The sequence below is a fragment of the Polyodon spathula genome, chromosome 26 (assembly GCF_017654505.1).
Source record: "Polyodon spathula isolate WHYD16114869_AA chromosome 26, ASM1765450v1, whole genome shotgun sequence".
Classification (NCBI taxonomy): domain Eukaryota; kingdom Metazoa; phylum Chordata; class Actinopteri; order Acipenseriformes; family Polyodontidae; genus Polyodon; species Polyodon spathula.
The window spans coordinates 457,707-483,238 of record NC_054559.1 but is presented as its reverse complement, the minus strand read 5'-3'; the positions used below and the strand labels follow the sequence as shown (position 1 = coordinate 483,238).

General features: G+C 41.1%; 1 protein-coding gene across 4 annotated transcripts in view; it reads right to left on the bottom strand.

The window, feature by feature from the left end:
* The window catches only part of LOC121300647 (membralin-like), a 64,548-nt gene that overhangs the window by 36,447 nt on the left and 2,569 nt on the right, over window positions 1-25,532 (bottom strand). For 3 of the 4 annotated variants that reach the window (XM_041229285.1, XM_041229282.1, XM_041229286.1), the window contains exons 2-9: window positions 16,251-16,511; window positions 14,996-15,116; window positions 10,590-10,700; window positions 6,166-6,288; window positions 5,466-5,566; window positions 3,596-3,653; window positions 3,105-3,188; window positions 720-852 (exon numbers count right to left, since the gene is read on the bottom strand). In XM_041229285.1, coding sequence (XP_041085219.1) covers window positions 720-852; window positions 3,105-3,188; window positions 3,596-3,653; window positions 5,466-5,566; window positions 6,166-6,288; window positions 10,590-10,700; window positions 14,996-15,116; window positions 16,251-16,511 — 992 coding nt within the window. The remainder of the gene's footprint in view (window positions 1-719; window positions 853-3,104; window positions 3,189-3,595; window positions 3,654-5,465; window positions 5,567-6,165; window positions 6,289-10,589; window positions 10,701-14,995; window positions 15,117-16,250; window positions 16,512-25,532) is intronic. The other variant, XM_041229283.1, reaches the window with a different exon arrangement.

Genomic DNA, 25,532 nt, shown 5'->3' with positions numbered 1-25,532 from the left:
ATTTTAAGCACACCGTTTATTTCAGGCAAACTCAGCTGTTTGGATCTCGTTATCTGCCATTCACATAGACTTAAATAATAAAACGCACTGCTTATACTGCAGGAATCGCTCTTACTAATCCACCAATCAGCTGTTTTCACCTCATTATCTTGCCATTCACACAGATTTCAATACAAAAGGCAGCACTTTAAAAGCTTGCCAGATCGATCAATCAGCTGTTTGCACCTTGTTATTGAGTGATTATCCCTGTACTGTATCTTGGCTATTTAATCCCTGTACGCAGTACGCAAGATCGTCCAAATGCGTACAAATAAATTGTTTCTTGATGGAAACAATTTGCAGTAATGTAGTCTACCTGTTAGGTACATTTCTGCACTTGCATTGCTTTCTTGGACCTACTTTTTATTACATTAGTAGATTTTAACACATCTTTATTATTAGTGTAATGAGTGTCTTAATAAAGATTTAACCGCATACACGCTTGCTTGTTTTGGTTACTGTGCTGGTGATTGGGGGACATCGTCTGTTTATTGTGTGGGAGCATCGCTTACTGCAGGTGAATCTCGTTAACAAATGCGCCCGTTTTAAGTGGAGGCAACTGTATAAACAAGCTACCAGATGTTACTATAGAGCACTGATAAAATCAGGCTAGATGACAGAACTAGGGAGACCCTGAGCTGTCTCCTCAGTACAAGCCATAGATAAGCAGAGAGGCGTACCTTAGCCAGTGGCGCTTGCTGGTGTTTGTGTGGCAGCAGATTGCATCGTACTGGTCTGCCAGCCACACAATCAGGATGATGTAGAATGCCGTGGTCGTGTCATTGAAGAATTCAGACATGATGGCCTCCATGCCTGTCAAGAGAAGAGGGAGAACAAAGTCACACAGGAGGCTGATAAGAATTATATCAAGCATGACTAATTTCATATGTCATCATACGTCTGAATTTCCTTTATTCCTCTTATGAATAAAGGAAATTCAGGGAACAGTTTGCTTTCTGATTTTAAAATACATATTTTAGTAAAACATTAAAGAAACACAACCAATTTAATGACTACAGGTATTTTTCAAACATTTGTAATTTAATATTTTTACAGTGTTTTAAAGATGCATTACTAAGAAATGCAAATAGTGGAATGTGAAATCTCACAAAACGTTGTCACTCCCACCAAATAACACACTCGTTTGTTGAGCAGGGTAACGTGCCCTGACTCAGCTGAATGCTACAGAATGTATATCTTCCTTAGAGATCCACAAAAAAAAAAAAAAAAAAGAGAAAAAACACGTTGCATAGTCAACGCCAGTCGAGAAACGCCAACATGTTACACAAAAATGTTTGATCATTTATACAGTCACTTTTACTATATACAGGGAGCATGCAGCCAGGGATTAAAGAGACTACACCTCTTCAGGAGTTATATACTACTGGAACAATTACTTGCATACTCAAAATACATAAAATCTCTCTAAATACAGTGCCTATAGGAAGTATTCACCCGCCTTGGACGTTTTCACAGTTTGTTGTGTTACAACCTGAAATCTGGATGCATTTAAATGGGATTTATTTTTCCTTTGGTTTACACAACCTACTCAACACTTTTAATCTGTAAGGTCCCACAGTTGGATAGTGATTTCAAAGCAAAGATACTGCAATGAAGACCAAGGAGCTTTCAAAACAACTCCGGGATAAAGTTGTTTGAAAGGCACAGATCTGGGGAGGGGTATAAAAAGATTTCAAAGGCATTACATATCCCTTGGAGCACAGTCAAGTCGATCATTAAGAAGTGGAAGGTATACGGCACCACCAAGAATCTGCTTCAAGCAGGCCGTCCTCCCAAACTGAGCAGTAGGTAAGCAGGGCATTGGTCAGAGAAGCCACCAAGAGGCCAATGACAACTCTGAAAGACCTACTGCGTTCCATAGCTGAGATGGGAGAAACTGCCCATGTGTCAACAATAGCTGAAGTACTCCACAAATCTGGCCTGTATGGAAGAGTGGTAAAAAGGAAGCCATTTCTGAAAGAAACCCATGTAAAATCCTACTTGGAATTTGCAAAAAGTCATGTGAGAGACTGAAAAGATGTGGCAAAAGATTCTGAGGTCCGATGAAACAAAAGTTGAACTATTGGCCTAAATGCAAAGCGTTATGTCTGACTCATCCCAACACAGCAAATCACCCAGGTAACACCATCCCCTACTGTGAAGCATGGTAGTGGCAGCATCATGCTATGGGGATGCTTTTCATCAGCAGAGACTGGGAAGCTGGTCAGGGTAGAGGGCAAATGGCGCTAAATACAGGCAAATCCTTGAGGAAAACCTGCTTCAGTCTGCAAAAGACACAAGACTGGGACGGAGATTCACCTTTCAGCAGGACAACGACCCCAAGCACACAACCAAAGCGACACTGGAGTGGCTAAAAACAAGAACGTGAATGTCCTAGAGTGACCCAGTCAAAGCCCAGAATCCGATTGAGAATCTGTGGCAAGACTTGAAGATTACTGTCCACCAACGATCCCCATCTAACTTGACAGAGCTTGAACAATTTTTCTAAGAAGAATGGCAAATATTGCACAATCCAGATGTGCAAACCTGGTAAAGACTTACCCCAAAAGACTCACTGCTGTAATTGCTGCCAAAGGTATTGACTCAGGGTGGTGAATTCATTTCAGTTTTTTTTGTTGTTTCACAATAAAAATTCTCTTCAAAGTGTGTGTAAAGTGAGTAGTGTGTAGAGTGTGTAAATCAAAAGGAAAAATAAAATCCCATTTAAATGCATCAAGATTTCATGTTGTAACACAACAAACTGTGAAAACGTCCAAGGGAGGAGAATACTTCCTATAGGCAATGTATGTTCAGCAGCAAACAATTACCATGTTATGGGATCCTCAGAAGTATCAAACATAATTTATGTACAAAAAAGATCTATTAGCCTTAGTCTGACATTGAAGACTTATTTGTGCAACACACTTACCATTTTCATGAAATGGCCCAGAAGGCACAGAGAATTTCGAATTTTTAAAGATTCCTCCCCTCCCCGGAGAATTACTTATAAAAAGAATCAATGGTAACGTCAGTTTTAAATGAAAAACAAGCATCCTGCTTCTTACCCACTAGAGCCAGTATGACTGTGAGTAAAGGTGCAGCAGGGAAGGCAACCGTCATATTCATCTCTAGCATCTGTAACAGGTCCACTGCACACACAAAATAGCAAGCATTCAAAAAAGACTGTCATTGCTAAGGTCAGAATTAAACCAAAACATGCCTATAAGAAGGTGAAAACAAACTGACAATTGGTGGTTCCTAATCATTTCCTGCGCTGTAGGTCACACGGTCTGAATGAAGCCTGTTAGCTTTAGTTATCACTCTAAGTTAAACAGGAAAATGGAGCTAGGTTCTTGGTGGCTAGTATAGTGCTACAGCTAAGGTTCTATGAATAGAAGTGCTAGTTTGTGGTGTGCTTTGTCCAATTGATCTCTTATGACTAGTTTCACAGACCCTGATTAACATTAATCCTGGACTACCTTCTGTTAAACCAGCTCCTAGCATGTTCCTGTCAGGACCAACTCTACCCAATAGTAATAATTCTCCTTTTACTTACCAATAAAGACGAATATTTGATGGTGTGAGTAGCGCAGCAGCATGGAGACGGACAGCGTCTGACGAGGGAAAGGAAAACAAGGCTGAGCGAGTGTAATGCTATTAACCAGACTGCAGGGACACGTTATGGCAGTTCACAGGGCAGGAGCAATGGGACAAAAGTGCTTGCGAGATGAGACCAGACTACCAGTCTCCAAGGCTGCAAAGCGAGGTTCACTTCCACCAAGGGGAAACAAAAAATAGGACAGCAGGAGAATCAAACATAGTAGTCTAGTGAGCAGGGGAAAAAGAAAACGAAAGAGAGGGCTCACGATAGGACCTTCCTTGGCGGAGGGCGATCCGGTGCGGCCAGACATCCAACGTTGGGAAGTGAGCTTCACTTGCCCCCAAAAATTACAGATGGCTCCCAGCAACTGTGCCATCAGTTATAAGGATAAGAAAGAGGTCAAATTATTATTTTTGCATTACTCTGATGGTTAACCAAATACTAATCTCAGCTCAGTGGAGAGGAATTCCCCTGTGGAAGGATACCTCTGGTGTCCCCTATTCCAGGAATACAAGAAATACTCTGTTGGGCGAAAGAAATATCATGGAAATGAATAGAAGACTTCACTGCAGTGGATGACTAGAGCGCCATTTTTTTGACGAGATGCTGAATGACACTGACTTTAGCTGCTGAGGTTTCTGCACCTATACTGAAGGAACACATTGTCTTGCGTGGACAAGTAATGCAGAATGCAGTCCTGGTTGAAGGTGGTTAAGATGGACCAGCTGGTCACAGAGGAGAGGGTGGAAGGATCGAGGGCAGCGGCCACGTAGTTTTGGATGGAGACCAGGAGATTCCTGAACTTGAGAAAGATTGCTCATTAAAATATTTGGTATATTTTTTTTAAAGAGGAGACCATTTTCTATTGAGGGATACCAGGATATTTAGTGAGCAAGTAGGCTGAATGAAGTTTCCTAGAAAAAGGAAAACATTTCAGGAGTACCATATTTAGTATGTAAAAGGGTCTGAGAGAAAAAACAGGCAATACAATCCCCACCCCTAGTCTTGCTGTAAATCATTTGTTGTTTCCAAACTTCTGAACACTACCATTTATCCTGGGCAGCTGCAAGGGAGACTGATTAGAAATCAGACCACAGACAGCTTATGTGGAGGATTGGCGGATGGAGTGCCATGCTTGTACTGCAGGGGCAGGACTTCCAAAGGCTGGTTTCTGTGTTGAGCTGGAAGGGGAGAGACAACAGCGCTGATCGCGTGGCAGAGAACAGAAGAAAATTCCAACTGCTTCCTGCTGAGATTTGACTGTCCGATTTAAAATCCACCTTAAAATATGGTTATTGACAGGTATTTTGCCGTGACAGAACAGGGGGGAGGAACCCTAGCTCCTGTTCCCTGAACCACACGTAAGAGTTACAAATTCAAGCCCTTTGTTCATAATGTCCTGACACACTTTTCTAGCATAATCAGTCAAGTGGCTCAGTGAAACAGCCTTCTGGGAAAATGAAATAAAACTTAATACAACATTACAGTGAACCTGATTATCAATATTGTGCCTACCCTGAAAAAGAGAGCGAAGAAGAGTGGGAGTATTCAATTATCTAAACAGAGGCGAATTTAAACACCATCAGCGTTTAAATAACTTAGGACCAAACCTACTTTACTTACGCTTCAAGAAAAAAACTACACTTGAGACCCACCCACAATATTAGAGATGTTTTGTCAGAGTTCCTTCTTTTAGTGATTTAAACAATGGTGTTTAGATCCTCCACAGTTTCAATTAACTGAACAGACCCCAAGGTAATTCCATCAGAAAACAGCTGCTGGGAAAGTGTTATCACAACGCATGTACAATATGGATCAAACTTACAAATATGACCATGATGACAAAGGCAGCCAGATAGGAGGTCCTGGCCATCCACATGCTCACAAAGCGGTAGTGCTCGCCCGAGACCACGTTACGGAGAAATCCTGCAACAAACAACAGGCAGATCTAAAACTAATTCAATACTGAGCTCCATGCTGCAGTGCATCAATCATACCTGGCACAGAGCTACTGTGGCAACAAAACTACAGCCTTATTACTGTTGCAGACATTTGAGCTGATTTCTTTAGATCTCAATGAAATCCAAAGAAAACAGTAATCTTTGTGGTTTGCAAAAGGATTTTTTTCCTGATTTGTTTTCCTTTAGTGCTAACCGAATTACTGGGAATTATGGCACAAAGCATGTTAATTACTAATTCAATGCTCAAACAGAGGTATCAAACTATCTAATTTTCAAACCAGACATGGACATGCTGATGCCGTTTCTGATGTTGTTTAACCTGGCACAAAAATATGTACAGTAAGCACAAAAAAAACCTTTATTTCTTTGAGAAATTACATACAGCTGCTACAATAGTGCAAAACAGTTCCCATTCAAATGTTACATAAAGGTGGGCTTGAGCCTTTAAGTTGTATGCATGCACGGCTCATGGTTTGGGAAACAACACCACTAATTCAAATAGTCTGTTTGAGTGACTGGTTGATTAAACTTTCTAAATCTTTGTAAATCTGGGGCATGGCACACCTTTGTTCTCCTCATTTTCAGCCAGTGCTTTGACACTGGACATCAGGATGTCATCGTAGCCCAGAAACTCATCGAGCAGGAAGCGGCTGAAGCCATCCCCGAAACACTGATCCCTCAAGGGGTCTGTGGGAGAGGAGCAGGAACTCATTCACAAACTAAGCACACAGCTTAAAAAACAAGCCTGTTTCACACAAGCAACATTTCTTGAGACATTTGCTGCAGCTGCTGCTTTAATACAGACAACGGAGACATTAATTCTAATATAAAAAGTAATTTGCTGGAATACTATTAGCCAGTGGTTCTCAAATGTTTTGGATTGCGCCTCTTCCTCTTGTCTCACTTCTCTCTGTCACTGCTGGTTTTTTTTTTTTTTTTTTTTACACAAACCAGCCACCGATCCACTGTAACAAGAGCAAATGCATATTGTGTCAAATGCTTAGTAAGCCGATAAACAACATACGTGGTAAACAACATACCATAGATTATATATCATATATATATATATATATATATATATATACACATTACCACACACATACCATACATAATACATGGTATTTACACACACTGGATACATACATACACACACACACACACACACACACACACACACAGCTCTGGAAAAAACTGAGACCACTGCAAAATTATCAGTTTTTCTGGTTTTACTATTTATAGGTATGTGTTTGGGTAAAATGAACATTTTTGTTTTATTCTATAAACTACTGACAATATTTCTCCCAAATTCCAAATAAAAATATTGTCATTTAGAGCATTTATTTGCAGAAAATGACAACTGGTCAAAATAACAAAAAAGATGCAGTGTTGTCAGACCTCGAATAATGCAAAGAAAATAAGTTCAGATTCATTTTAAAACAACACAATACTAATGTTTTAACTTAGGAATTAGTTCAGAAATCAGTATTTGGTGGAATAACCCTGATTTTCAAGCACAGCTTTCATGCGTCTTGGCATGCTCTCCACCAGTCTTTCACATTGATGTTGGGTGACTATGCCACTCGTGGCGCAAAAATTCAAGCAGCTCGTCTTTGTTTGATGGCTTGTGACCATCCATCTTCCTCTTGATCACATTCCAGAGGTTTTCAATGGGGTTCAGGTCTGGAGATTGGGTTGGCCATGACAGGGTCTTGATCTGGTGGTCCTCCATCCACACCTTGATTGACCTGGCTGTGTGGCATGGAGCATTGTCCTGCTGGAAAAACCAATCCTCAGAGTTGGGGAACATTGTCAGAGCAGAAGGAAGCAAGTTTTCTTCCAGGACAACCTTGTACTTGAATTGATTCATGCGCCCTTCACAAAGACAAATCTGCCCGATTCCAGCCCTGCTGAAGCACCCCTAGATGAGTCCAATTTTCAGCTTTGCCCAACACCTGGTCGTCTAATGGTTAGATGGAGACCTGGAGAGGCCTACAAGCCACAGTGTCTCGCACCCACTGTGAAATGTGGTGGAGGATCGGTGATGATCTGGGGGTGCTTCAGCAAGGCTGGAATCGGGCAGCGTTGGCATGAATCAAGCCAAGTACAAGGTTGTCCTGGAAGAAAACTTGCTTCCTTCTGCTCTGACAATGTTCCCCAACTCTGAGGATTGGTTTTTCCAGCAGGACAATGCTCCATGCCACACAGCCAGGTCAATCAAGGTGTGGATGGAGGACCACCAGATCAAGACCCTGTCATGGCCAACCCAACCTCCAGACCTGAATCCCATTGAAAACCTCTGGAATGTGATCAAGAGGAAGACGGATGGTCACAAGCCAAGATGGTTGAATTTTTGCACCAGGAGTGGCATAAAGTCACCCAACATCAATGTGAAAGACTGGTGGAGAGCATGCCAAGACGCATGAAAGCTGTGCATAAAAATCAGGGTTATTCAACCAAATATTGATTTCTTAACTCTTCTTAAGTGAAAACATTAGTATTGTGTCGTTTAAAAATGAATATGAACTTATTTTCTTTGCATTATTCAACTGACAACACTGCATCTTTTTTGTTATTTTGACCAGTTGTCATTTTCTTGAAATAAATGCTCTAAATGACAACATTTTTATTTGGAATTTGGGAGAAATGTTGTCAGTAGTTTATAGAATAAAACTAAAATGCTCATAAATAGTAAAACCTGAGAAACTGATAATTTTGCAGTGGTCTCAATTTTTTCCAGAGCTGTGTGTGTGTTATATATATATATATATATATATATATATATATATATATATATATATATATATATATATATATATATATATATATATATATATATATATATATATATATATATATATATATATATATATATATATATATATATATATATATATATATATATACACATACACACACACACACAGTACCTATAGAAAGTCTACACCCCCTTTGATCTTTTTCACATTTTGTTGTGTCAGTGACTTTTTAAAGTTTCATGCATTTAAATGAGGATTTTTTCCCCCACTCATCTACACACCATACTCCACACTGTTAAGGGGAAAAAAGGTTTTATTGAGAAAAAAATACATATTAAAAATACAAAACAAAGATCGTAATTGGACAAGTCTCCACCCCGAGTAAATACTTGGTGGAAGCACCTTTAGCAGCAAGTACAGTTGTGAGTGTTGGCTTAGGACTCTACCAACTCTGCACACCTAGATTTGGCAATACTTGACCATTCTTCTTTACAAAACTGTTCAAGCTCTGTCAAGTTCCTTGGGGTATAATGCTTTGCATTTAGGCCAAAAAGTTTCCACAAAAGACCAGTCAGACCACAAAACTTTTTGCCACATGGCTACAGAATCTCCTGAGTGTTTTTTTTGCATACTTCAAACAGGATTCAAGGTGGGCTTTCTTGAGTAATGGCTTCCTTCTTGCCACCCTACCATACAGGCCAGATTTGTGGTGTGCTTGGGATACTGTTGTCACATGCACACTTTGAGCATTCTTGGCCATAAAAGCCTGTAGCTCTTGCAAAATTGCCATTGGCCTCTTTGTAGCCTCTCTGATCAGTCTCCTTCTTGATTGGTCATCCAGTTTGGAGGGACGGCCCGATCTAGGTAGGGTCTTGGTGGTGCCATACACCTTCCACTTCTTAATAATCGTCTTGACCATACTCCAAGGGATACTCAAGGCCTTTGATATTTTTTTATACCCATCCCCTGATCTGTGCCTTTCAAAAACTTTGTCCCGGAGTTCTTTTGAAAGCGCCTTGTTCTCAGCCTTTGCTTTGAAATGCAGTACCCAGCAGAGGTAACCTACAGGAACTATTGAATTTATCCTGAAATCATGTGAATCACTACAATTTAACACAGATGGAGGCCACTTAACTTGGTGTGTGACTTTGAAGGCGATTGGTTACACCTCAGCTAATTTAAGATTGCTATTACAAGGGGGGTGGGACACTTATCCAACCAAGTTATTTCAGTTTTTATTTTTAATTCATTTTCCACGAATTTCTAGAATTTTTTTTTACTTGGAAGCCGTCGGGTAGGATGTGTAGATAAATAAAAAAAAAAATATATATATATATATAATATATATATTATATATATATATATATATATATATATATATATATATATATATATATTATACACACTGTAGTTGTACAAATATGGCACTGAAATACATGCGTTTTAAATGTTACTACACTTCAATAGTACTACACAATAATGTACTGTAACTGTCCTTACAGTGAGTAAAGCAAACTTAACAAATGTGTTGTGCTTAGAATCAATCTAAAAAACACAATTTTAAAATAAGAAATTGTCCAAAGTTGTCTGCTTTTTACTATGTAACACCTGCCGCTGTAAATGCATCTCAATTTTGCGTGCAACTTCATAGCCAGTGTCAAAGCCACAATTCTGCCTCGGTCCGCCAGAAACACACAGATGAGTGTTATAAAAGCTGGATACAGTAAGCAAAAAAATCATGCAAGGGCGCTCTGTAGCACTGGCAAAGTCACGGTTTTCTGACTCGACAATGTAAACCAGGATATAAACTGGTTTATGCAGCAGTTAGCAGGCTGCACGGAGAGCTGGATGCCAAAAACACTTTTGTAACTACTGTACGAGGTATGAAAGACAAAAACATTTTCTGTTATTTATTTATTTACTTGTGCTGTATCAGCTATATTTAAACAAAACATATAAAGTCGTACTTATTATCCAACCTTGCCTCGCTTATTTTCTTGACTGATTCATATATTAAATATGTACTGAAGACTCAGCCACAGTGGAAAATTAAATGCCCCTCTGGAAGACTACTGTTACCTCCAGGGTGAAATGCCCTCAGCCTGAGGCTTTGGGCATTATAACCCTGTTGGTAATAACAGTCTTCCAGGATATATTCTGCGCCCCCAAGTTTGAGAACCACTGCTATAAGCGATACTCTTGCAATAATAGTAAAAGAAGGGGGAGACACACCCAAGGTGACCACCATGACTGGAACGTTGAGGCGCTGCCGCGTGGTCTGAGAAAGGCGCAGGAAGCCATACTCCAGAGTGTACTCCACGATGTACTCCTCCTGCGGCCACACTAGAGCAAAAACAAACACACCCTGTTAGCTGGCGCTGAGGCAGGCGTGCAGGCTGTTCAAAGAGTTTCAAAATGCTTAGTTGTTAGGAGGGTGGGTAGGTAGCTTTCTGCTGTGCAGCACAGAGAAGTTGAGAGCGGCTGGGCCCTGTCTTTGCAAAGACATCAGTGTGTAGAACCCAAAAGGAAAGATGGCAAATACAGCCCGTGCACTTACATGACCCTGTATGCTACATTGAATCACGTTGACGATATTCTTTACATACAAAAATAAAACATCCTCAGCACTCCAGCACATTTCATGGATATAGATCTAGGTGTACTGTTTAACTTTAGGGTTTTATGGAGTATAGTTTCATTGTATTTTGTGTTGTATTTGCCAAGTGTCTTACTGTACCTGTGAACCCGTTGTGCCGTTTTCGGCTTGAAGGCTCCATAATTTGCAGTACCTCTGGCCGCAATCTCACAACTCAAGAAACAACAAAATTAGATTTCCAGAAAGTAGTCTGGAGGATCTTTGGTGCCAAAATAATATCTTCGTTCAGTTAGATAATAAAATAAATCAGACTATAAAAATGGAGCAATTTTACTTCTCCTGGGTAAACCACAATAAAAACAAATCAATGATGTCTTTGCAAAGATTCCTGACAAAAAGGAGGTCAGATCATTTGACAATCTCAACAGCACAGAACGTGGATATGGTTTACAGCTTGGCTAATGAAATGCAACCCCAGATCAAACCAAACATGAATTGTTACCACATTTAGGGGTCTAGTTGGGTGTGTGTCTAGCCACATCTGCACCTTATAAAGAGAAGTATCGTGCCAGTAAGCCTGCAGTAATCGAATGACTTCAGGCTAACTTTAGCCCCTCAACCCCAAACCATTTTTCTTATCTTGTCCAGTAACACTAAAATGTTGGTATGTATCAGTTTACATTGATTTTAAAAAAAGGACAGAGAAAAAAAAATTACTTGTAGAATTATTGAACAAAATGAACAATTTCCAATTGCAGATACCAGTGCAATTAGACTTCAAAGTATTGCAATAAACATGGCTTAAATGGCAAATCATTCCATAAATCTTAGCCATTTTGCACTTTCCATTAGGTACATGCTTCTCAAATGTGCGTTTTTTGTGATTTTTTTTTAACCCTCCTATTATGTTCAGAACTTAAGTACATTTGTTATGTTTTAGGTCATATTGACCCAATGCAATTTCAAACTAATTTAAAAAGCCTTAAATTGATAAAATGTTTTTATAGGCAAAGGTTTTACTATTTTATGCTCTTTTAGTCCAGGAGCTGTGATAAAGCTTCTTTGACTGCCAACCTGGGTGCTCCTCATTTTGGAATGTCTTTACTAGTGAGATGCTGTTCTAACACTGACAGAGAAAATTAGGCTCTGCCTTGTAGATGTATATGTTTTTTTTTTTTTTTTGTTTATAAATATCTCCACACAGGTGCAGCCATTTCCAGAAATAATAATACAAATATAATAATAATAAAACAACAAATTAAAGAAGTTTGTTTTATTCCTGCACACAAATCTACATAGATAAATGCCACAGGTCACAGTGACCCGAAACACCTTATTTGTACACATGATCTGTTATTAAAAAAACAATCACCTCAAAAGGTTCGGTTTTCTGTGTATAAATTCATGACCCCAACTTAGGAAAAGTCATAAAATATTATACAGAAAATGAAAAGAAAAATAGTATTTAAGCTAATTGGAAACTACAGGTCGAGTCAAATAGACCTCAAACCTAATAGGAGGGTTAAAGCAGCATGTTATAGCACATGTGTCTTAATTTTAGAACAGGCTATCTGACTGGTACTACTTTAGATAAATGGAAACTCTGTTTCTGTGCCTTATTCATGGGTTATCTGTTTGCACTTGCATTCCCTGGGTCATGTCACCCGAGTCAAAGCATGTTACTGGCTCAAAGCAACAGCAATTTTGGTTATTGATAGGAAATAAGCCAGTGAAGAAGAGGTCGGGGCAAATTCACTCCCAGCAAGTACAAGACAGTCAAAAAGCATGGTATCAATCACTTTCCTTAACCTAGTGTAGTACCACAGCTCATGTTTTGAAATGATGCATGTTTTCTATAACATGTGTTTCTTTCAAAACTGCACATTTGAGACCTATAATGGAGGATGTGCAAAGCTACATAACTGGCATGAATTGCTTGCATTATTATTTTGTAAATCTCCAAACGCGATTGCCTACCATCTTGACTTCTTTCCCAAGTAAAGACAAAATCAAGCTATTGTGGGTTTTGAAGATAGTTGCCGGTATCATAACTAGGGGTCTACCTAAATCGGGATTTCGGGGAAATCGTGAAATTGAGAGGTCACCGCGAAATTCACTTCTTTTTTTTGGGATAATGCACACAAACAAGTACGGAGAGGAAAACAAAAAAAAAAACCCTTGTTTACATGAACTACTACACAACACAAGCAACGCAAACTATGTATCTTCCCTCTGTAGATAGCCCTTTTTTATTATATTTAAATATTAGAAATGGACAACAAAAAAAGAAAAGTATTTCGGCTGATGATCGTTTCAAGATACAGTATTTCCAAAAGAAACTGTACATGCAAATTGAGGTACTTGTTTTGCCTATCTTAATGTGTCTGGAGATAATACGATCGATCGCTATTTAGCTTCAGAATCACACATTAAACAAAAGGCAACTACAGAGGCTGCTGAACAGAACATAAAATAAACAGCTTTCAGAAACCAAACTGGAAAGTCCACGCAGACCAAAAGTATTCCTAAATACTTTAAGTATTTTAACAGTACTAAAACGATCTAGCACAGCCACCTCGCTTCAACCTGCTGCTTACTTTTTCGCAGTTAGAATTTTAGACCCGAATAGCCATGTTTTCTTTGTTTTGACTCTGTACTAATAAAATAAATGATTGGATGGGACAAATAACATGACAACGAACGTGCTGCATACATTACCTTTATTAAAGTAAACCGAGTTTTGTTGCTGTTTCTAATTGATTTCCACATCTGTATAAAAAAGCTTTGCCTTAACTTCCAACCAGTTCAGTCGATGCAGAACATGCAGTCTCATGCATGGACAAGTCAACTGCAGGGAGATGCTGCATGCTTGCCTTTAACAAATGACAGCACTCTTGTTTTAGTATGGAAACAAGGACAACTATTTTTAGGCTTTACAGTGTTCTGAAATACTGTCTAGTCAGGTTTATTTAATGTTTAAACAGGTCCGCTAACTTTATTCCGCAACGTACCTGTGAAAAATATGTAAATTTACCGCGATTTAAGTAGACCCCAATCATAACCATATAAAAACAAGACATATTGACGAAAAAAAGGAGACAATTGGAAGCTACAACCAAGACCAACTTTAAGCAATTATATTATATATATATATATATATATATATATATATATATATATATATATATATATATATATATATATATATATATAATATAAAAACTAGGATCTCCTGGCTACCCATCCTCAATATAGATTTAAATTGGTGGAAACCAAAAGAAACCACTATCCTGTGTGTACTACACTAAGGAAGTGTAGAGCAGCACCTCTTAATTCAAGTCCTTAATTACCCTGTACAGTTCAGTTTTGTTTAAAGCAAGTCCATTTTTTTATTCCCGGCATGCAAGAGCCATCTTTAGAAGCACTGAAAAACAATGTTTATTTAAAATAAATACTATCATACCGGTACTATAGATCACCTGCCTATAGTGAGATGTTTATGTACACATTGTCAGTGAAAGGTATGGAAACTGCAAAGCGGTGCTTATTTCATGATGAGACTGCTTTTACGTAATGGGCAGCATCTGTGCGACTGGCATTATGGACTCAGACCAGTCGGCGGACCGACTTCTCTGTGTGGTCTTCACACTTGCTTGTGGATTGTGTGATTCACCAAGTCATGCCCAGCCTCTGCCCAGTTATATTTAGATCAACCTAACAGAACATACTAAATATAGGTGGTTGATGAAATGCAGAGTGATTCTCTGGTACTGTAAAATGCGCTAAAATAAAATTATATAACTATCATTTATATAAGATACATTTTATCAGTGTAAGTGAAGATAAGCCTTGGACAGATGGACTGAGGACTGGAGCAGAGAGACATTGCTGACAGGCCAGAGGAGGACAGGAAAGCAGTGTGGGAGTGAGGAAGAAGTGGGAGGAGGAGGAAGGTGTTTGTTTGGACAATGGTGTGGAGGTGGTTTACCTGCTTGTGCTAACATCTCAATCTCTGAGACTGTCTCTCTCAGCTGCTGCATACCTTTAGTGGGCGCTTGGGTGAAGGAGAGGTCCTGGCTATCGTTGAGCCCCCATGCTTGCGTCAGAGCCTCCATGCTGCTGCTCAGAGATGGCTTCAGCTTGGGCTCAAAGTCCAGCTCGAACTACACACACACACACACACATAGAGGGAATCAATTCAACTGACAGGTACCAGGAGAAGCATTAGCTCTCAATGACAGAGAAGGAAACCAATCTTACCACGTGCATGGCTTGAAACTCCCACTAGCCCTGCACCCACTCTTGGGTTTCAGAACTTCCCTGGTTTAGAATTTTTAAATGAGCAAGTGTCACAAACAATTGGACACCTGGTTAATCTGCTCTGACGTGATTGCATTTTTCACAGCAAGAATAAGATAAATCTGGGTAGGTTTACTAAGAAGTTTTACAAAACAATATGCATCTTCATGTACCAGTCACTTTTGGTTATTGTTTAAACTACCTAATTAAATTATATTTACATCCCTATCATGTACACCGTCTGTATACCTCATTAGGACCTGTTTTCTCTGATTGTGCCTTAACAAGATCTGTCAGACGCCGGTGTCTCAAGGACAGTAATCCATTCAGTCAATATTTCAGACTTGGCAAGCCTCTAAAATGGTCTTTTCCGTCACTAACTGTTTGCAGCCACAGCTGCTTCTCTTCACAACCACTTTACCTTCGTTTTTCCATTTCTAATGCACTCTGACTCTTGGAAGCAGCCTAACCAACCTTGATACTGTAGTACCTGCTCACCATATAATAATAATAATAATAATAATAATAATGGTTTTTATATAGCACCTTTCTAGTGGATCACCATCACAAAGCGCTTTACAGAGGTAGGCTGTGAACTGTGCATTATATGCAGAGTCACTTACAACAGGACACTGATTTAACATCTAATCTGCAAGATGGAGTACAAGGAGGTTAAGTGACCTTCTGGTTACAAGTCCTGGACTTTAACCACTGGACCACACTGCCTCCATGCATCTATTACCATGCCTTTCCAAATTCCAGTAATTTCTGACAGCTTCACAGAGTGCAGAGATAACATGTCACATCACACGACCAACCTCATTTATTTTTCTAACCCATGGCGATGTTGAAACCAATCAGGTAGACAGGTTCTAATAAAGTGCCCAGGCAGTAAACGTGATGATCTACTTTATACACTGTAACAGATCAAATGATCATTTAATGACTATAATTAGACAGAAGGGAGCATGGGTTTGTACCAGAAACAGTTGTCTGACCTGTACGGAGCTGTTGTCGAACATCTCAAGGGTCATCTCCTCCTCGGCCCCCTGGCCCCCCTCTGGCTCTTTGATGAGCCCCTGGAAGTTGTCCATGTCGTAGAACTGCAGGAAGATGGGCTCCCGACTCGAGTTGCGCTGGATCTCCACTCGCAGGATCCCATCCCGAGGCCACTTTTCACGCACATGCTCCAGGCAGTTGATGGGGGAGCGCGAGAAGGCAATGTGGATGTAGGCCAGGATGAAGAGCACAAACAGGGCCTGCACAGCACAGAGAGAGCGACAGCGAGAGGGGAAAGGAGAAATGAGACCCAAGGAGAGAATACAGAGAAAATGTGGGTGGAAGGGAAAAGGTAAGGAGAAAGAGAATAAGGGGAGGAAAAAGAAGGGAGAGAAAGGGAATGGGTGAAAAAGGTAAGAAGGGTAGAAGGGAGAGAGGCAAGAAAGGGAAAATAGTCATGTAGAACAATGGTAGTAATGAGACAGTGACAGGAATAAGATTCAAGAAAAAGGTGTAAGAAGGGAAAGACAAAACAAAAAATGCTGGTAAGAACAATGTACATGGTAGAATATTAGATTCCGTTCCCACAAGATAATGACCAGCACAATAAAAACGACTAGACAGAGATGGGCTCTACTATAGCACTAAACAGAACTGAGAGCATAAAGGACATGAATTAACTTCCAGGCAAACTACAAACGAGAATACCTCATGTGTTTGTGTAGAGAAGACTCAATCCTTGGCAGGTAATTAAGTGCAACTGCAGGTAACATCAGAAAAGCATGTTCTGTGTTTTTGTTGTAAATGACATCCATTATTCGTCGCCAGTTGCAAGAGACACACAAGCCATCAAAAAACAACATCTTCGGGCAGTTCATGCTTTCTGTGGTCTGGAAACTCTCAAATGTCTCGAGTCACAGCAAGTCAGCCAATACCTGCAGCAGTCACAGAACATGACCATTTTTCAGTAGGTTGCCGTAGGCCACAGTTAACACCATCACTTGTGTAGGCAATGCTGCCACACATTCCTGGTTAGTTCTGTTTAACAAGCTTCTGAGTGAAACACAGCCACAGCATTCCAGATGTGTTCTTGGCCAGCCAGATGTTAGATTCACTTCACATAGGGCCAGGGGAGTTATTTCAGTCATATAGGGTTTGATTCATGGGATAAACACTTAGTTAAAGACATCAATTTATAATACAGCACTATTTAGTAAAATGTAGACTAATCTGTTTTTGTATTGAATTGGTACTGATTTGATATTCCTTTGCTTAGGGTTGCGTTGTCTAATCTTTTATGTTGCATTTCAAAAACTGAAACTGCCTGCTATACTGTGCATTAAAAAGAACCAGTAATGAAATGCACAGACACTGCTCCTGTAGCAGCAGCAAGCAGGTGCTGCCATGGTAAAACTAAGGCAGTAATTTACACTGGGAGAGTGGCATTTATTTTGTAAAGGCAATAAGGTTTGCATTTCACTTTTGCCATTACTGTCTCACCACCAAGTGATAGCAGCACCTTGTGCCCCAAGATAGAACTCAATTCTCATAGGCCACAAAGACCGTTCAGAAGCAGACCCCCAGAAATTGTGCAAAACAGCTACGCAAAAAATGTGGCAGACAGGTGAGGTGCTGATTTGCAAAGGGCATAAAAGACTAACATGCGAGTCCAGCTGGCATCACAATATTGTACATGCTGATTTGGGCACAATTAGTAAAGACTTTATTACCTCAACAACTGCAATGCCGGTGCAGCAACCTTAACCCTGATGTGATTCATCAAGTGATTGCTGGCATCACACCAAACTTGCTGCTCTAAGCAGTAGAAAATATAATTTGTCATCTCCAGGCTGTGACTGACGAGAATGGAGGATTGTAATAAAGACGGCTGTAGTGGGGACGTCAGACCAGAAGAAACACACAGTACTGCGAGATGAAATGATAAATGGTTGCACTGCTGCGCAGTTTATTATTATAAAATAAAACAGTACAAAAAACAGGACACGGCACTTGATGCCTAAATAAATAGACAAACAAAACGGACTACCACTTAAACAAACAGTGCACTAACAGACAAACACGGCGAGTCAAAACAACGGTTATATAGTTACGTTTAGTTATCGTTTTAAATTCTCTCCTCTCCACACTAACCGAACACACAACCCCGAGTGAGCGCGTGAAAACATGCAGCTTTTATGCAGCTGTACCGAGACTCGATTGCTAATCAATCATTCAATTAGAGTCTCGGTACAACTGCATGTGAATTAATAAAGTGCAATTCCCTGTGCTCGGATATTACTACATTCCACCTGCATGTGAAGTGCTGTCCAATCCTCATGCCTAAATACAAATATACATTTTAAACAACTTGTGTTCCACAGACCAGTTTATACACCAACATTACCAAACACACAACATATAACACTGAAATACACACAGGGGCGGGCAACATTGCCACATATACCCCAATTTGTGCAAAGCACACCTGGCCTCAACGGCCACCTCCCCCCTTAAAAACCCAGCAGTCCAGGTCAAAGGTCTTGGGCCGGGAAGTGAGGCTTCACTGGGCCCATGGCTGAAAATGCTGTAGGCTCCTCTGCCTGTAGTGGCACGGCTGACAGCATGGTGGTCCACTTCCATAGCGGAAAAGCTGCTCTGTCCTGTTGCACCTCTGGCAGCGGAAAAACTGCCAGGGGCAATACTGTCAGCAGAAAGGCTGACAGTATGACTCATTCAGCCGGGGGCAGTCCTGGCAGCAGAAAGACTGCTGTGGAAGGTGGTCTCCTGACCTCTCCCACTTCTTCAGAGCCTGCAGCTCCCTCTGGTGGGGCTCCGGCCACACTGATCCCTGCGGCCAAGCAGAGTTGACAGCGACCCCTGGCAAAGCAGATCCAGTGACCTCAGGCGAAGCAGAGCCGGCAGCCCCTGGCGAAGGCAGCAGCGGACCCTCGGGAGCAGAACTCGGGAACGGAGCCCCTGGCCAGAGGCAGCAGCTCCGCTTCTCCCGCGTACCCTGCCAATGGTGGCTCCACAGGCAATGTGGAGACAGAGGCAACCCCAGGCAATGCGGAGCGGCAGGCATCCTTGGGAAGATGTGAAGGAAGTCAGGACAAGCTGGGGTGTAGGTTTTCTCCCTCTTGGCCACTGCGGCCAGGCAGTTCTTCCCTGTGCTTCCCTCAGCAGCCTATGCAAAGGCTGCTGAGGACCGCCAGCATCCAGTGCTGGTCCTTCTGGTGAAGGGTGAGGCAGCTCCTACTCCTCTCCCCGATGGTGATGGAGGCAGAGGCAGCTCCAGCTCCTCTCCTCATGATGGTAGGGGAAGTAATACCAGCAGGCATTCACCCTCTGCTGGTGGACAGGAGACCCAGCAGGCATTCACCCTCTGCTGGTGGACGGGGGACCCAGCAGGCATTCACCCTCTGCTGGTGGACGGGGACCTATCAGGCATTCACCCTCTGCTGGTGGACGGGGACCCGCAGGCATTCACCCTCTGCTGGTGAAGGTGGTGAAGGCAGAGGCAGCTCCTGCCAGTGGAGGTGGCGGAGGCGTGTAGTCTCCTGGCGGCAGAGGTGGGAGCAGCGTGTAGTCTCCTGGCGGTGGACATGGGAGCGGCGTGTAGTCTACCCTTGTTACAGGGGACTGGTGCAGCTCTCCCTCCCTTGCAGGGGTAAGTGATGGAGGCAGAGGCAGCACCTACTCCTCTCCTCCAGGTGGCGACGGTGGGGTCAGCAGGCATTCATCCTCTGCTGGTGGAGTTAGGGACAGCAAGCATTCTTCCGCTGCTGGTGGAGATGGGGTCAGCAGGCATTCTTCCTCTGCCGGTGGAGGTGGGGTCAGCAAGCATTCTTCCTCTGCTGGTGGAGGTGGGGTCAGCAGGCATTCTTCCTCTGCTGGTGGAGGTGGGGTCAGCAGGCATTCTTCCTCTGCTGGTGGAGATGGGGTCAGCAGGCATTCTTCCTCTCCTGGTGGAAGTGGGAACAGCTCCCTCTCGGGCTTTGGATTCCCGCGGTCCCCCTGACTGGGTGCTGGACTCTCGTGGTCCCCCTGTCTGGGCGCCAGAGACCCTGCTACCTGGGCTGCTGTTCTGTTTATAGCTGCCTCCAGGTAGCAGAGGACCAACTCCACACCTTCCTCCAGGGAGTTTGAGGTATCTCGTAAGCCTCCCATCGCTCCCTGTCCATCAGCCACAGGACCCGGATGGCTATGGGCACGGACTGGGCCTCCAGCCCAGCATTGTCCTGGAGCCAGTCCCTCAGCCTGATGGCGTCTTCTGCCATTGTCCTTCAATATAGATTTTTCCTCTGCAGTACTCCTCCTGGCCTGAGTTTTGGAGGCGCTGTTGTCCCGGTTCTGACACCACATGCGACAAGACGGCTGTAGTGGGGATGTCAGACCAGAAGAAACACACAGTACTGTGAGATGAAATGATAAATGGATGCGCTGCTGCGCAGTTTATTATTATGAAATAAAACAGGACACGGCACTTGACGCCAAAATAAACAGACAAACAAAACGGACTAACACTAAACAAAGAGTGCACTAACAGACAAACACGGCAAGTCAAAACAACAGTTATAGATTTACGTTTAGTTATCGTTTTAAATTCTCTCCTCTCCACACTCTTTCTCCACTCACCAAACACACAACCCCGAGTGGGTGAAAACATGTTGCTTTTATGCAGCTGTACCGAGACTCGATTGCTACTCAATCATTCAATTGGAGTCTCGGTACAACTGCACGTGAACTAATAAAGTGCAATTCCCTGTGCTTGCATATTATTACATTTTACCTGTACGTGAAGTGCTGTGCAATCCTCGTGCCTAAATACAAATGCAAGTGAGCAAAGACCCATTTATATCCCGTGTACCAATGACTATACATCAACATTATCACACAACACGCAACATATAACACTGAAATACACACAGGGGCTGGCAACATTGCCACAAGGATATACAGTGCAACTAGTGCAAGGTTGCCACCTGGTGTTTATTATAGGACTGTTGCTATACTATTCCCTGCTGCTTGGTAAATGTCCTCACAATTACTGCAGCAGTTACTGAAACATAGGCCTACCACCGCGAGCAGTTTAACAACAACCTGGAATGTGGGGAGTTCAGCACTCAGTTCAACAAGGCTATATTCATTGAAAATGTTGCGTCTGTTTCGTCGAACTAACCCACTCAATTCATGTTTGGAACAACTGCCAACCTTTAGGCATGAGGTTGGTTTTTAGTTCTTTGCTTTTACACTTCTGAATTTTTTGTATTTATTTTGCTCAGAAAATGACTGTCAATCACTTGCCCTAAGCACTCCTCGGGTGCCAGTGAACTTAATACCCAACCCCACCCCCAGTATGAAGCATGCAGGAGGGACAGTGACTGGGAGTAGGATTAATGAGCTGAGCAGCATGAAGTGGGCCTCACATGATGAACTGAACTGCCTAGAGTTTAGCCAGGGAAAGAGAGTTGACCAACGTGAGGAATATGAAATTAAAGACATTATATTGTATTTGGCCTATACTGCATCAACAGTGTTGGTAAATGTAAACCAATGTACACACATACAGAGGGTTCTCATAATTGCACAGCACTTAAGGTAAGAATATTGTACAAAATTTTTAGTTTATCAGATTTTATATATATATATGGTTTAATTATTGGTATGACAGACAGATCAGGGCATAAGGGTGCCCGTTTTTAAACAAGGACCCTAAAAAGTAACAGGGACATTATACTGATGGCCGCATTTCTATACTTTGCTATTATGAAACAAGTTTTCAGTCTAATCTTTTTTTTCACTTTGCAAGACACAAGTGTAGTATTGATAAATTAGTGCACATATTACGGCCATCAGTTATAAGGAAGGATACGACTTTGCCACGGAGGTCACAGAAGTCGTGAAAATCGTGAATTTGAACAAGTCTTGGAAATGGATACAAAAACACATTTGGTTTGGGACAACCTTTATTTCCTTTAAAAATGCAGGATGCCATGCATTGAAAATACAAATTTGCGAGTATGTGTAAATTGTTTGGTTGTTTAGCACACAGCATTCACATGCAGCTATGCAGGTCAGCGAATGAGATTTGTATTTTGTAGCTCAGTGAGCATGTAAATGAACAGATCGTATGTTACTATAAACTCTCACTTGTGAGAGTTAAAATACTTTAGATTGACATTGACCCCCCCCCAGCTGAACCGAACATTTTTTAAACAAATATTGTAATGACTAATGTGTTTAAAGAATATATAACCAGTAGAAAGTATTATTAGCAGATCTGCGTAAGGCCTGTGTGAAGAACTTCATTGCATTGAAGGTCACGCTTTGCCTGCTGAAAGTTCCAAATCTATCTCATCAGGCAAAAGCATCTTTAATTGGACTCAGTCTCTCAAAACATTCTGATCCAGCGAGAGCAGAATGGTAGAATCTATGGAGCACAGTTAATATGCTGGAGCTTGTCCAAAAAAATGTCAAGTTGCCCAAAATTGACCTATGGACTGTGATTTGTACAAAGTACACTGTACTCAATATAGGTACAGTATCTCAGGGTTCATATACTTTTTCCAGACTTCCGTTTGTTTTTCCCCACACTTGTGTTTTAGTTAGTTTCTACTAATTTTTCAATAGCTATCCACATAGGTGAGCAGCTGAAGAGCACTATAGCTTTTTGATCCAGAGCAGAAGTTTTCTGGTTTTCTAAAAGTATTTGACAGAATCTGGAGGTGCATATCTAGCAAGAGACAATATAGGTATGCAAAAGAGAAGTAAGATACAATTTAAGAAATGTCCAATATTTGAGAACTACATTACATTATTTACAAAAAAGAATATACAAAGTTGTATACTGCAGTATACTTGTGCCAAAATAGGATAGCATAACGGTACCAATAGTATACTAAAACCAGACAATTTTGGCACAAGTACACTTGCAGAATGTTACTTTTTTTGTAAGGGATGATATTGGATTCTGACCCAAACTACTTTATACCCTCTGTTAAATGTTGAACACTATGGGAGGTTGTGACAAAGAGCAAATGAATCTGGATCAACAATGTCCCTCTCGACTTATGAGAGCACTACACAGCAGGAATTACGTGCCCTGTACTGAATGGTTTATTCAGTTTATTCCGGGGGCAGTCGGAAGCCGGCCATTCAGGAAAGGGATGACATCACAGTACCAGGAGTCATCGCCCTAGTACGATGAGCGAAGTTTCACTCATGAATTGGAGGAGACGTGATTGAACTAGCTATCGGAGGAGGCGGGGCTATGGGTACTTTAGGGGGAAGTGACATCGTGATCGGATCCTTTTGTTGTGGTTAATGAGAGGAACGAAGAAAGGTGAAACCGTGAGTGCTTTGTTTGTGCAACTAACTGTACGTTTGTCTTCGCCAGATGGCTAATACTAACCCGGGAGCTGCCGCTTCGAGCCAGTATTAAACCCGGATGTCACCGCACCTGCACCCAGAGCCCGCACTGTTTGGAGACGCATCTGTGTTTGTGTTGTGTCTGTGCTTGTTGTAATTATTTTTTCGGGACTGAAAACCCCTTGTTTTGACACTGGCAATACCCATTGGTGGGTAGAGACAGCATTATTATTTAAACCCGGTCAAGGTGACCAAAAGAAAAATTTAAGAAAAACTTGAACCGTGAACTTTATATTTGTCCTTGTTGGAGCACCTGCATCACCCTTTCACGACGCACAGCAACCCACACGTTCACAGAGGTGAAAAACAACAAAAATGAAATAACAAATGTGCACACATTATATATTAAAATGTGCAAGTGTTGTGTATTAAACATACAAGTCAAATACTAAATACAGTACACCCTCACTAGAACAACCCTGTTTGGGTCCAAAGCCTTTTGTTCGCTACAGTAAAAGGACAATCCAAAACAAACAATATAAGCTGCTGGAGTAAGTTAAGGACAAAGGCATTAGCTAAATTATTAATATTAGTTCTGTTATTCTTTGATTTTCTTTATTACAGTATTTGTCAATACTAGCACTAATAATAATAATAGCAAGGAGAGTGTGAATAAAAGTAGAATTACAGATACAGTACCTATTTGCATTTAGGCCAGAAAGTTCCATTTTAGTTTCAACAGACCACAAAACTTTTTGCCACATGGCTACAGAATCTCCTGTGTCTAGCTCTTGTAAAGTTGTCATTGGCCTCTTGGTAGCCTCTCTGATCAGTCTCCTTCTTGCTCGGTCATCCAGTTTGGAGGGACGGCCTGATCTAGGTAGGGTCTTGGTGGTGCCATACACCTTCCACCTCTTAATAATCATCTTGACTGTGCTCTAAAGGATATTCAAGGCCTGTGATATTTTTTTTATACCCATCCCCAGATCTGTGCATTTCAACACTTGGTCCTGGAGTTCTTTTGAAAGCGCCTTGGTACTCATGGTTGAGTCTTTGCTTCGAAATGCCCTACCCAGCAGAGGAAACCTACAGGAACTGCTGAATTTATCCTTTAAGGCGTGGACACTTATCCAACCAAGCTATTTCAGTTTTTATTTTTAATTAATTTTCTACAAATTTCTAGAAGATTTTTTTCACTTGGAAGTTGTGGGGTAGGATGTGTAGACAAATGAATAAAATACATTTTTAATGCATTAATTCCAGGCTATAAGGCAATAAAAAGTGAAAATTCTGAAAGGGGGTGTAGACTTTCTACAGGCACTGTATATTAATAATAAGAGATTGTGCAACAATTCTGGCAGTAGACTACTCAGAAACAACCAATTTAAACATATCATTCTTATTATTGAAGAATATATACTGTTTAATTTTGAACATGGTAATAAAAACAATCGTCTGACATGCTGATTTTGTGTGTGTATATTATATATTTATCAACAAAGTTTTCACAATTTGTTGGCACTTGAGTGTACTCCACGATGCTTTTTAAATTAGACTTTACATGTATAATCTACACAAGGTACTCCACAATGACAAAGTTAAAAAATGCATATTGAATATAAATAAGTTATATTCATATCTACGCCGGACATGCACAGAGAACTATGAACACAGTTTACTTCAGACACCGTCTGTTTTGCTATGTGGCTGACGTGAAAGCCTGCATCTTAAAGTATTATAAAATAAATGTAAAAACAAAATAGTTATGTTAGTGTGAAATGACTTTTAACTAAGTTTTGTAATCTAAAGTAACATTTAATCTTGTCAGCAGTCAAAAGCAATAGTCTTTATATTATTGGTTTTGGTGTACTATTTAAAAGCCCTTGTGTATGTTGATGTAGCTAAAGCTACAT